The 14,575-nt window shown below is 42.0% G+C and overlaps 1 protein-coding gene across 1 annotated transcript in view; it reads right to left on the reverse strand.

Annotated features, from left to right (window-relative positions):
- LOC126236459 (nose resistant to fluoxetine protein 6-like) overlaps positions 1-14,575 on the reverse strand; it is a 350,515-nt gene that overhangs the window by 117,175 nt on the left and 218,765 nt on the right. Inside the window, exon 7 of the mRNA XM_049945777.1 lies at positions 1,550-1,713. Coding sequence (XP_049801734.1) covers positions 1,550-1,713 — 164 coding nt within the window. The remainder of the gene's footprint in view (positions 1-1,549; positions 1,714-14,575) is intronic.

The raw sequence follows: 14,575 nt of genomic DNA on the forward strand, positions 1-14,575 counted from the left end.
CTTGGATGCAATGCGCTGGAAGGAGGACTCCTCACTATCTGTTTCTGATCAAACCTTTACATTTGCAGAAACGTTCTTCTAAACATGCTTCTTGCTTTTGCCTTTCCGCTTTTTAAATGTTACGTTACTCGCAGCATTTTCGCTAAAAATATGATATTCAAACAAGACTGCACCCACACTGCCTACCTACTCAACACACTTCAGAACAACACACTCAAAACCGCGCTTGAAAACCACACAACAACAAACTTCGATGTACAGCTGCCTTATTTTCTGCCGGAGTTGTCAACCTCTGCACAGAACCCACACATCGTAAAACGCCTATCCCTATCGCCGAAGAAAACAGAAGGGAGTTCAAAAGATGTAAAAATCTTTCTCCGACAAACAAACAAAAACAATCTGACAAACGGGTCGGGAAACGCCCACAAAGACGAGCGCAGGCCTTTTTTATTTATTTATTTTTAAGTACTTAGAATTAAAGCAGATGTGAGACACTTGCAGCAAATTAATCATGAAATTTGGTAAAATTTTAATATGCAAAAAACCAAAAATTACAATTTTCACATTTTTCACGTTCTTGGTGTCTTTAATACATCAGTTAATTGTTTTCTGTTGCCGCAGAAGAAAGTGACTTGCATGGTGCAGAGCAGGAGTCAACTGAGACACTGAGTGGCTTTATGTGGTGTTTGGAGACGAGTCTCGTTTCTGTTTGTGGCGACCAGATCCAACGCCAACGACCTGATGAAAGGTCACATGGAGCACCATTACATGAGTCCCATACCTCTACTAATAAAAACATAGCGTGAGGAGCTCTTCAGCGTGACAGCTGGACTGATTTGGTAAATGCTGAACAGAGGCAGAATGTTCGCCACTATTGGTAGCAATGATACCTTGTATCTTGTATCTTGTGATACCTTTCACGACTAGGGTACCAAATTGCATATTCCAACGTGATAATGCAAGACCTCGCACCGCATTTGAGACCACAAACACCTTGAGAAATGTACGGATCCATAACTGACCTGGTTTCCTGATTTCTCACCCATAGACCATGTCTGTTTGTGTAAAAGAAGATAAATATTCGTTTCCAGCAACAATTTCCTTATATCAAGGTACACATCAAATGATTTAAGTGCACTAATATAGTACATATTATCGGTGAGCCTGTTCCACCTTTCTCTTCCTGTTATCTAACAACTGTTTTTCCTCGTTATCACGTGAGTTCATGGCATGCATAGACCATGTATAAATATGAGGTTACTGTGCCAAGAGACCGTATTTGTTGTTCGACCTCTGCGCTGATGTTTTGTTTACATACTAGTAGGCTACAGGAACATGTGTGATGCGTAATCTGGATACTGCATGCTGCTGTCCACATTCAAAGGCTCCATCTCCGTTTCGCGAGACAGCGAAACTACTTTGAGACCATGAGTGTATAAATCACAATCTTAATTATGCTCGTCGCAACGATAAACAGCAAAATTAAGCGTAAAATCCAAGTAAAGTCAATACAGCTGCTTCCTGCATTGATGGCTAAACTAAATCTTACCTTACATATCGATTTATTATTCCCAGAAAGAGTTGATGGAATTTCACTCCTTTATCAAGCGCCTGGAACAGCGGGCTTGTGATCGTCATGGCTCCAATTGTGAAAAAGATGTCCACAAACAGGACACCATTAGCAACCAACATGCTAGCCGGTTGTCGAAACAGCTGAAAGCATAAGAAACTTCTTTGAAATGGTGTTATTTAGAGGAAAATGATGATTACTGAGTACATGCCACGAAAATATTAAATCAGTGGTCAAATCAACACTTAACAAAAAACTGATTGGTATAATTTAGATTACATATTTTAAAGCTTAGTTTAGACAAGCATAGTTTAGACAAGAAGAAAATAGAAGCTTTCGAAATGTGGTGCTACAGAGGAATACTGAAGATTAGATGGGTAGATCACGTAACTAATGAGAAGGTACTAAATAGAATTGGGCAGATGAGGAATTTGTGGCACAACGTGATTAGAAGAAGGGATCGGTTGGTAGGACATGTTCTCAGGCATCAAGGGATTACCAATGTAGTATTTGAGGGCAGCGTGGAGGACAGAAATCGTAGAGGGAGACCAAGAGATTAATACACTAAGCAGATTCAGAAGCATGTAGGGTGCAGTAGTTACTGGGAGATGAAGAAACTTGCACAGGATAGAGTAACATGGAGAGCTGCATCAAATCAGTCTTTGGACTGAAGACCACAACAACAACATTTTAATGTTGTGATTCTGAAAGCATTGAAATGTTTGTTAATCCGGAAGGGAACATTAGCTCAATTTGCGTGACTGCAGAATAAGCATCGGTCGCGATCTTACTGGTGAGACGGTCCCACAATTCTTTCAGAGTGAATGGAAACAACGATACATCACTGCCAGGTCACCGAACATAAACGGTACTGCAGGGTTGTAAACCAGCCGTGGCAGAGAACTATCTGTGAGAGACCGACCACGTATTAAAATTCACCGACATGCAGGTCCTCTCCTTGGAGAAGAGCTACAACGCCTGTTTGTTCACGGAAACCATAGAAATTCATAAACATTACAATAGTTTCAACAAGAAAGAAGAAAGTTTCATTGAAAACAGTTCCTGGATTCTCGTGCTGCAACGAACGACCGTTGCAGGTAGTGGGCTCTACTGAAGGTTGCCACCACCAATGAACGGTGACCCTTTGTCAATGCCGTCCACTCGTACCGCCCAAACGTTAGAAAAATCGATAAACGTTGGGCGAAGCTCTGGATATGCATTTTAAGATAAAAACAATAACGCACCACGAAGGAATTATTCGAATGGGGAGGAAATCGGTAAATGTGATGCACATTTACAGGCAGACAAATAATTACAGTTTTAGAAAAATGGGATGATTTGTTCAAGAGAAAGAGCTTCTAGCAAGAACAGTATTCAGTGATAAGTCTCGCTTCAAACAGCACCGATGAGCAGCGAAGACGTGTGTGGAGACGCAGTGGGACACCATCTGTCACGTCTTACGGCACGACAATCAGGATGATGGTCTGGGTCCCTTTTTTGTCATAACACGATTCCTTTGGTTGTCATCGGCAGCAAGCTTGCAGCACAGGGGTACGTCGATGATCTACGTCCCGTTTCGTTGCCCTTCGTGGCAAACCACCCTGGGCTTCCATTTCTGCAGGTTAATGGCCGCCTGCACATGGCGACAGTTTCTACTGATTGCCTTCGTGCTTGATAAACCCTTCGCCAGAAAGCGAGGGATCTCTCCACAACTGATAACGTGTGGAGCATAATGAACAGCGCCCTCCAACCATCTCGGTATTTTGAAGATCTAATGCACCAACTGGTCATAATTTGGCACGATATCCCTCAAAAGGACATCTAACAACTCGACCAATCAATGCCACACCGTAAAGCTGCTTGCGTAAAGGCCAGTGGTGGGCCAACGCGTTACTGACTTGGCTCAGTTTGTTAAACTCTTTCTCCTGAATGCATCATTTAGTTTTCCTGAAATTGCAATCATTTGTCTGTTTGTACATGTGCGTCACATCTACCTATTTCCGTCCCTCTCGGATAAATCCTTCATGTTGCGTCGTTCTTTTTTCGTCTTACAATGTAGAAGTTAACATCCAATATGTCAACAATAAGATTAACTACAATATGCGATGTTAACAGCTGGGAAGGCGCTGATGAGGACCTTCAATACGCAGAGTTGGCGGGAGAGACATCCTGGAAAATTCACTTTGCGTCAGACATTTAGCATCAGGCCAAGTGGTCAGCGCATCATCACCAGAGGTGCCTCTGGACGTTTTGTTCTGGAGCTAACATTCCCATCCCAAAAACTGGACTTCGCTCCAGAGCTTGAAATAATCAGATACCATTAGGCTTAGCAGAAAACAGACTTTTAGCCCAGGTGGCACCCAGTCCACTGCTGTCAAGAGCAGTACAACCAGACTGCCGGACTCTGGCGGCTGGACTGACACGCAAAGAGGGGAGTCCGACTCCTCTGGTCACCTTCACCCAAACACCAGAACCTTTCACCCCGCACTAAATGTAAATACTGCTTATGAGCAGATAAGCTGCATGAACTATAGCAAAAGTTAAACGAACAAAAAATACAAATTCTGATAATCCAAGAAATAAGACTGTCTGCCATGCAATGGATTTTTGGAGCTAGAGACTTTTCAAAAGTAAGAAGGAGAAATTGCCACTTTTAGGTGTCGCTTTTGCAGCGGAGAAAGACAATCACCTCCACAGCAAATGTAAACAACACACTAATGACAATCACCCTGAAGTGTGCAAATAAAACACGCACACTAGTTCATGCACAGATGCCAATAAACACTGAAAATAAAACCAACGGCAGAAAGGTACAAGAATCATCAGGGAAAGTAAAAAAAATTTAAAATTCCCCAAAACCGTGTCAAAATACTACGATCGATTTGAGTGCACACCCAGACAAAGAAAGAAACTGCAGGAAGATAACAGGAAAATCCCCGCACGTAAATAGACCACCTAAAACGCGCGAAGACTAGTTGAAGGCTAGCCACGTACTCCTGCCCTGTGTCAACCTCTTCATCTCGGAGTAGCCCTTGCAACATACGTCCTCAATTACTTGCTGGACGTATTCCATTCTCTGTCTTCCTCTACAGTTTTTACACTCTACAGTTCCCTCTAGTATCATGGAAGTTATTATCTTAATAGGTTTCCTATAATTCTGTCCCTTCTTCTTATCTGTGTTTTCCATGTATTCCTTTCTTCGCCGATTCTGCGGAGATCCTCCTCATTCCTTACCATACATGCCCACGTAATTTTTAACATGCTTCTATAGCACATCTCAAATGCTTCTATTATCTTCTGTTAGGGTTTTCCCACAGTCCATGTTTCACTACTGTGTTCACATGTTTCACTGCTGTGCTCCAGACGTACATTCTCAGAAATTTCTTCCTCAAATTAAGACCTATGTATGACACTAGTACACTTCTTTTGCCCAGGAATGAAATTTTTGCCAGTGCTAGTCTGCTTTCGATGTCCTCCTTGCTCCTTCCGTCATGGTTTACCTTGCTGCCTAGGTAGCAGAATTCCTTAACATCATCTACTTCGTGATCACTTTCTCGGTCTTCTCATTTCTGCCACCTCTCATTATTTTCTTCATTCCCTGTAACAGGTCCTGAAATTTTTCTTCACTATCACTGAGGATACCAATTTCATCAGTGAATCTTAACATTGATATTCTTTTACACTGAATTTTAAACTCACTCTTGAATCTTTCTTCTATTTCCGTCACTGCTTCTTCGACGTATAGACTGAGCTGCAGGGTCGTAAGACTACATCCCTAGTTCAGGCCCTTTTTGATCCGCACACTTGGTCTTCCCGTTTTATTGTTCACTCTTGGTTCTTGTACGAATTTCATATTATCCGTCTTTCCCTATAGCGTAACTTCATTTTTCTCTGAATTTCTCTTTATTTTTCTCAGAATTTCTAATATCATGTGCCACTTGACATTATCAAACGTTCCTTCCAGGTTGAAATGTCTTACGAACGTGTCTTGATTTTTCTTCGGTCTTGCTTCCATTATCAACCGCAACATTAGAACTCTGGTATATCATCAGTCTCATATATTCTACACACTAACGTGAATAATTGTTTTGTTGCCACTGCTCCCAATGGTTTTAGAAATTCCGATGGAATGTTATCTGTCCCTTCTGCCTTATTTGTTTTTAAGTCGCCCAAAGCTCTTTTAAACTCTGATTCTAATACTGGATCCCTTATATTCTCCCTATCGACTCTTGTTTCTTTTTCTATCACTTAATCAGATAAGTCTTCCCCCTCACAGAGGACCTCAATGTACACTTCTCTACCATCTGCTGTCTCCTCTGCATTTATTGGTGGATTTCCCACTGTGCTCTTAATGTTATCAGTCTTGCTTTTAATTTCGACGAATGGTGTTTTAGCTTTTCTGTATGCTGAGTCAGTCCTTCCGATAATCATTTCTTTTTCGATTTATTCACATTTTGCATGCAGACATTTCATCTTAGCTTCCCTGCTCTTCCTATTTATTTCATTCCTCAGCGACGTGTATTTCTGTATTCCTGAATTTCCCTGAACATTTTTGTACTTCCTTCTTTCATCGATCAGCTTTTACCCATCGTTTCTTTGCAGTTACCTTCTTTGTACCTATGTTTTTCTTTCCGGCTTCTGTGATTGCCTTTTTTAGAGATGTCCATTCCTCTTTAACCGTACTGCCTACTGGACTATTCTTTATTGCTGTAGCTACAGCCTTAGAGAACTTCAAGCGTATGTCGTCATCCCTTAGCACTTTTGTATCCTACTTCTTTGCGTATTGATTCTTCCTGTCTAATGCCTTATACTGCGTCCTGCTCTTCATCAATACTACATTGTGATATAAGTCTATATCTACTCCTGAGTACGCCTTACAATCCACTACCTGATTTCGGAATTCTGTCTGACCATGATGTAATTTCCCGTATCACCCGGTTTTTTCCAAGTATACCTTCTCCTCTTGTGATTCTTGAACAGAGTATTCGCTGTTACTAGCTGAAATTTCTTAAAGAAGTCAATTAATCTTTCTCCTCTCTCATTCCTTGTCCCAAGCCCATATTCTCCTCTAATCATATCTTCTCCTCATTCCCCTATAACTGCATGCCAGTCACCCATGACTATTAAATTTTCATCTCTTTGCGTCCACAACTTAGCTCGGTGGTAACGTGCTTTCCTCCCATGCACTGGGTCCGGGCTCGGGTCCCGGGCGGTTTGGAGATTTTCTCCGCTCTGGGACTTGATGTTATGTTCTCCTCTCATCATTTCATTATCATCGGCTGCAAGTCGCCCAATGTGGCGCAGACTGAAATAAGACTTACACTTGGCGACGAATCCGACTGGGACATCTCGACCAACAATGCCATACGATCATTTCATATCTCCCCTCGCGCATTCTATTACCCTTCGAATATCCTCATATACTTCCTCTATCTCTTCATCCTCAGCTTGCGACGTCGGCATGTATATCGGAACTATCGTTGTCGGTGTTGGTTTGCTGTCGATTCTGATAAGGACAAACATATCACTATATAATAATTCCAATTCCTATATAATAATTCCAATCCCAAAGAAAGCAGGTGTTGACAGATGTGAAAATTGCCGAACTATCAGTTTAATAAGACACAGCTGCAAAATACTAACGCAAATTCTTTACAGACGAATGAAAAAACTGGTAGAAGCGGACCTCGGGGAAGATCAGTTTGGATTCCGTAGAAATGTTGGAACACGTGAGGTTCGCCGATGACATTGTAATTCTGTCAGAGACAGCAATAGACTTGGAAGAGCAGTTGAATGGAATGGACAATGTCGTAAAAGGAGGATATAAGATGAACATCAACGAAAGCAAAACGACAATAATGGAATGTAGTCGAATTAAGTCGGGTGATGCTGAGGGAATTAGATTAGGAAATGAGACACTTAAAGTAGTAAAGGAGTTTTGCTATTTGGGGAGCAAAATAACTGATGATGGTCGAAGTAGGGAGGATATAAAATGTAGACTGGCAATGGCAAGGAAAGCGTTTCTGAAGAAGAGAAATTTGCTAACATCGAGTATAGATTTAAGTGTCAGGAAGTCGTTTCTGAAAGTATTTGTATGGAGTGTAGCCATGTATGGAAGTGAAACATGGACGATAAATAGTCTGGACAAGAAGAGAATAGAAGCTTTCGAAATGTGGTGCTACAGAAGAATGCTGAAGATAAGGTGGGTAGATCACATAACTAATGAGGAGATATTGAATAGAATTGGGGAGAGGAGGAGTTTGTGGCACAACTTGACAAGAAGAAGGGACCGGTTGGTAGGACATGTTCTGAGGCATCAAGGGATCACCAATTTAGCATTGGAGGGCAGCGTGGAGGGTAAAAACGTAGAGGGAGACTAAGAGATGAATACACTAAGCAGATTCAGAAGGATGTAGGTTGCAGTAAGTACTGGGAGATGAAGAAGCTTGAAACAGGATATAGTGGCATGGAGAGCTGCATCAAACCAGTCTCAGGACTGAAGACCACAACAACAACAAACAACATCATCACTGAACTGTTCACAGTAGTTCACTCTCTGTCCTACCTTCCTATTCACGACGAATCCTACTCCGGTTACACCATTTTCTGCTGCAGTTGATATTACCCTATATTAGTCTCACCAGAAATTCATGTCTTATTTCCATTTAACTTCATTGACGCCCACTTTATGTAGACTGAGCCTTAACATTTCCCTTTTTACATTTTCTATCTTCCTTACCGTTGTGACATACTTGTCCCGACTCGTAGAACGTTATTGTTTCGTTGGTTATTCAAACTTTTTCACGTGGTCACCTCATCCTTGGCAGAAGTCTACCGGACATCTGAATGGGGAACTAGTGCGTAATGTTTGCTAATGGAGAGATCATTCACTTTTCCAATTAAATGTCATATGCCCTGTGGATACACGTCATAATTATTCAATGCAGTGGTTTCCAATGCCTTCTGCATCCTCTAGCCCTCGATCAGTGCTGATTCTTGCGCCTTTTAGGGGCAGTTTCCCACCCCAAGAGCGATAGAGTGCTCTGAACCTCTGTCCGGTCATCCTACCTCTTTGACAAAGCCGTTGGCAGAATGATGGTGACTTCTTACGCTGGCAGTTTTTTTACACAATATTTAAGCAGTGGCAGGTTTCGAAGCCGGGCCCGAGGACGTTTTGATGACTATCATAGACGCTTTCCCTAGACAACGGGTGAATTCTTCAGGATATTAAACCTTAAAATCATGTCAACACCTTACAAAAAGAAACAGTTTAAACATATGAAATGGAGATTACCGAACTCACGCATCGTTGGATTACAAATTGACCATTTAGCAATCTTTTATTGAAAGTATAGAGAAATTATAAACGTCTATGTCATAAAGCGTGCAACCGTCTATTCAGTCGTTACCTGCCAAGAACAAAACTACGTTTAAAACCTCAGAGTTTCACACAGACCCATGAATCTGATACTAGCATATCCACCCAACGTTGAAGGAGAGACAGAAGACAAACAACTGGCAATAACCCAATAGCAAATAAATCGAAACAGCACATACACTAATACCGCTGTAGAAAAGGAAACAGCACCGTTGGAGGAATGAATTTGAACTCAACTGCTTGCATACAATTGTAACAGCAATATACCTACATCTTCATAACCACTCTGCAATCCATAAGTGCCTGGCAGAGTGTTCGTCGAACCACCTTTAAGCTACTTCTCTACAGTTTCATTCTCGAAGAGATCGCGGAAAAAACGAACACTTAAATCTTTCCATGCGGGCTTTAATTTCTCTTTTTTATTATAATGATCATTTCCCCTATGAAGGTGGGCATCAAAAAAATATTTTCACACTCTAAGAAGCAAGTTGGTGACTGAAATTTCATGAGAAGACGGTGCCTCAGCGCAAAACGTCTTTAATGACTGCCATCCCGCCGGCCGGAGTGGCCGAGCGGTTCTAGGCGCTTCAGTCTGGAACCGCGCGATCGCTACGGTCGCAGGTTCGAATCCTGCCTCGGGCATGGATGTGTGTGATGTCCTTAGATTAGTTAGGTTTAAGTAGTTCTAAGTTCTAGGGGACCGATGACCGAAGATGTTGAGTCCCATAGTGCTCAGAGCCATTTTTTTGACTGCCATCCGAATTCATGCTTCATATGCGTGGCGCTCTCTCCCCTATTTCACGATAGTACAAAACGAGCGGTACTGCTTTGAACTTTTTCGGCGTCCACCGTCAATCCTATCTGATGCAGATCCCACACCACACAGAAATACTCCACAAGAGGACGGACAACCTTTGTGTAAGCAGTCTCTTTAGCAGACCTGTTGCATTTTCTCAGTGTTCTGCAAAATAAGTCGCAGTCTTTGGTTTGCTATCCTCACAACATTACAAATGTGATCATTCCAATTTAAGTTATTCTAACTGTAAACCTCAAGCATTTAGTTGAGTTTACACGCATTGGATTTGTATGGTTTCGTGTAACTGAAATTTAGCGGATTCCTTTTAGTATTCATGTGGACTTCATTACTTAGATTCAAGTGCCACTTTTGCACAATAAAGATATCTTGTCCAAATCATTTTTCAATTCGTTTTCATCATCTGATGACTTTACAAGACGGTAAATGACATCATCATCGGCAAAGAATCTAAGAGGACTGCTCAGTGTGACTCCTTAATCGTTTATGTAAATCAGGAACAACAGAGGGCTTGTAACACTTCCTTGGGGAGCACCAGGTATTAATTCCTGTTTTACTCGATGACTTTCCGTCAGTTATTACGAACTCCGACCTTTTTGACAGGAAATCACGAATCCAGTCGCACAACTGAGCCGATACTCCATAGGCGGGTTAATTAGAAGTCGCTTCTGAGGGACCGTGTCAAAAGCTTTCTGGAAATCTGAAAATACGGAATCCATTTGACGTCACCTAATTCTCGCTGGAGAATAAAGGGCTAGTTGTGTTTTAAAAAAAACGATATTTTTCTGAATTCATGAATTTGTCAATAAACCGTCTTCTTCGAGGTGATTCCTAATGTCGAGCACACTACTCCAATACGTTCGAAAATCCTCCGGCAAATCGACGTTAGTGATACGGGTCTGTGACGACTCGAACCTCCGGCGTGAGGGGCCTCGCAGTCCGCAACATAACGCCTCAAACGGCGCGGCCACTCCGCGCGGCCGAGTGGTTGTCTTTAGTGGCACTAGCATCAATAACATCATTGTTATCGAGAATGAAGGTATTGATTGCTTCTTGCTACTGCTGTACATAAAATACGAACAGACTCTTTTTGGTTTTCTGCCAGATGTCGAGACAGAGTTTCGTGGCGAAACTGTTTAAAGCATCTCGCATTGAATTTCACGTTACATTTCGAAATTGTGTAAAACTTCGCCAATGTTGGGGATTTTGTGACCTTTTAAATTGTTCAAATGATTCAAATATCTCTGAGCACGATGGGACTTAACATCACAGGTCATCAGTCCCCTAGAACTTAGAAGTACTTAAACCTAACTAACCTAAGGACATCACACACGTCCATGCCCGAGGCAGGATTCGAACCTGCGACCGTAGCGGTCGCGCGGTTCCAGACTGAAGCGCCTAGAACCGCTCGGCCACCAGTTGCCGGCTGCAACAGCGTTGTGACCTGTTTTGTGTACACCAACTCTTAATAATTTATTTGGTATATATCTCTCAATTTCCATCGATACTATTTCTTTCAATTTAAAATAAATCTGGTCTACGCTTATCTACATCTACATGATTACTCTGCAATTCACATTTAAGTGCTTGGCAGAGGGTTCATCGAACCACAATCATACTATCTCTCTACCATTCCACTCCCGAACAGCGCGCGGGAAAATCGAACATCTAAACCTTTCTGTTCGAGCTCTGATATCTCTTATTTTATTTTGATGATCATTCCTACCTATGTAGGTTGGGATCAACAAAATATTTTCGCATTCGGAAGAGAAAGTTGGTGACTGAAATTTCGTAAATACATCTCGCCGCGACGAAAAACGTCTTTGCTTTAATGACTTCCATCCCAACTCGCGTATCATATCTGCCACACTCTCTCCCCTGTTACGTGATAATACAAAACGAGCTGCCCTTTTTTGCACCCTTTCGATGTCCTCCGTCAATCCCACCTGGTAAGGATTCCACACCGTGCAGCAATATTCTAACAGAGGACGAACGAGTGTAGTGTAAGCTGTCTCTTTAGTGGACTTGTTGCATCTTCTAAGTGTCCTGCCAATGAAACGCAACCTTTGGCTCGCCTTTTCCACAATATTGTCTGTGTGGTCTTTCCAACTGAAGTTGTTCGTAATTTTAACACCCAGGCACTTAGTTGAATTGACAGCCTTGAGAATTGTACTATTTATCGAGTAATCGAATTCCAACGTACAGTATTTCTTTTGGAACTCCTGTGGATCACCTCACACTTTTCGTTATTTAGCGTCAACTGCCACCTGCCACACCATACAGCAATCTCTTCTAAATCGCTTTGCAACTGATACTGGTCTTCGGATGACCTTACTAGACGGTAAATTACAGCATCATCTGCGAACAACCTAAGAAAACTGCTCAGATTGTCACCCAGGTCATTTATATAGATCAGGAACAACAGAGGTCCCAGGACGCTTCCATGGGGAACACCTGATATCGCTTCAGTTTTACTCTATGATTTGCCGTCTATTACTACGAACTGCGACCTTCCTGACAGGAAATCACAAATCCAGTCGCACAACTGAGACGATACCCCATAGGCCCGCAGCTTGATTAGAAGTCGCTTGTGAGGAATGGTGTCAAAAGCTTTCCGGAAATCTAGAAATACGCAATCAACTTGAGATCCCCTGTCGATAGCGGCCATTACTTCGTGCGAATAAAGAGCTAGCTGCGTTGCACAAGAACGATGTTTTCTGAAACCATGCTGATTACGTATCAATAGATCGTTCCCTTCGAGGTGATTCATAATGTTTGAATACAGTATATGCTCCAAAACCCTACTGCAAACCGACGTCAATGATATAGGTCTGTAGTTCGATGGATTACTCCTACTACCCTTCTTAAACACTGGTGCGACCTGGGCAATTTTCCAATCTGTAGGTACAGATCTACCGGTGAGCGAGCGGTTGTATATGATTGCTAATTAGGGAGCTATTGTATCAGCGTAATCTGAAAGGAACCTAATCGGTATACAATCTGGACCTGAAGACTTGCCCGCATCAAGCGATTTGAGTTGCTTCGCAACCCCTAAGTTATCTACTTCTAAGAAACTCATGCTAGGAGCTGTTCGTGTTTCAAATTCTGGAATAATCCATAGTGAGGCTGGAAGAGTGGAGTCTGTCTCTTAGGAGAGTGTGAAGCCAGTTTTAATCTTCTTTTTTAAATACATGTATTTTGCGTTTATTTTTGATATTATGGTATTCAGTCTACCCAGCACAACATTGTGGTCACTAATCACTGTCTCTTTTACTATGATCCCTATATTATAAGGATTATCTCTTGCTAAGATGTCAATCCCCCCATGAACCATGGACCTTGCCGTTGGTGGGGAGGCTTGCGTGCCTCAGCGATACAGGTGGCCGTACCGTAGGTGCAACCACAACGGAGGGGTATCTGTTGAGAGGCCAGACAAACATGTGGTTCCTGAAGAAGGGCAGCAGCCTTTTCAGTAGTTGCAGGGGCAACAGTCTGGATGATTGACTGATCTGGCCTTGCAACATTAACCAAAACGGCCTTGCTGTGCTGGTACTGCGAACGGCTGAAAGCAAGGGGAAACTACAGCCGTAATTTTTTCCCGAGGACATGCAGCTTTACTGTATGATTAAATGATGATGGCGTCCTCTTGGGTAAAATATTCCGGAGGTAAAATAGTCCCCCATTCGGATCTCCGGGCGGGGACTACTCAAGAGGACGTCGTTATCAGGAGAAAGAAAACTGGCGTTCTACGGATCGGAGCGTGGAATGTCAGATCCCTTAATCGGGCAGGTAGATTAGAAAATCTAAAAAGGGAAATGGATAGGTTAAAGTTAGATATAGTGGGAATTAGTGAAGTTCGGTGGCAGGAGGAACAAGACTTTTGGTCAGGTGATTACAGGGTTATAAATACAAAATCAAATAGGGTTAATGCAGGAGTAGGTTTAATAATGAATAAAAAAATAGGAGTGCCGTTAGCTACTACAAACTGCATAGTGAACGCATTATTGTGGCCAAGATAGACACAAAACCCATGCCTACTACAGTAGTACAAGTTTATATGCCAACTAGCTCTGCAGATGATGAAGAAATTGATGAAATGTATGACGAGATAAAAGAAATTATTCAGGTAGTGAAGGGAGACGAAAATTTAATAGTCATGGGTGACTGGAATTCGTCAGTAGGAAAAGGGAGAGAAGGAAACATAGTAGGTGAATATGGATTGGGGGGAAGAAATGAAAGAGGAAGTGCCTTGTAGAATTTTGCACAGAGCACAACTTAATCATAGCTAACACTTGGTTCAAGAATCATAAAAGAAGGTTGTATACCTGGAAGAATCCTCGAGATACTAAAAGGTATCAGATAGATTATATAATGGTAAGACAGAGATTTAGGAACCAGGTTTTAAATTGTAAGACATTTCCAGGGGTAGATGTGGATTCTGACCACAATCTATTGGTTATGAACTGCAGATTGAAACTGAAGAAACTGCAAAAAGGTGGGAATTTAAGGAGATAGGACCTGGATAAACTGAAAGAACCAGAGGTTGTAGAGAGTTTCAGGGAGAGCATAAGGGAACAATTGACAGGAATGGGGGAAAGAAATACAGTAGAAGAAGAATGGGTAGCTATGAGGAATGAAGTAGTGAAGGCAGCAGAGGATCAAGAAGGTAAAAAGACGAGAGCTAATAGAAATCCCTGGGTAACAGAAGAAATATTGAATTTAATTGATGAAAGGAGAAAATATAAAAATGCAGTAAATGAAGCAGGCAAAAAGGAATACAAACGTCTCAAAAATGAGATCGACAGGAAGTGCA

This window comes from Schistocerca nitens, chromosome 2 (genome assembly GCF_023898315.1).
Source record: "Schistocerca nitens isolate TAMUIC-IGC-003100 chromosome 2, iqSchNite1.1, whole genome shotgun sequence".
In the NCBI taxonomy this organism is placed as follows: Eukaryota; Metazoa; Arthropoda; class Insecta; order Orthoptera; family Acrididae; genus Schistocerca; species Schistocerca nitens.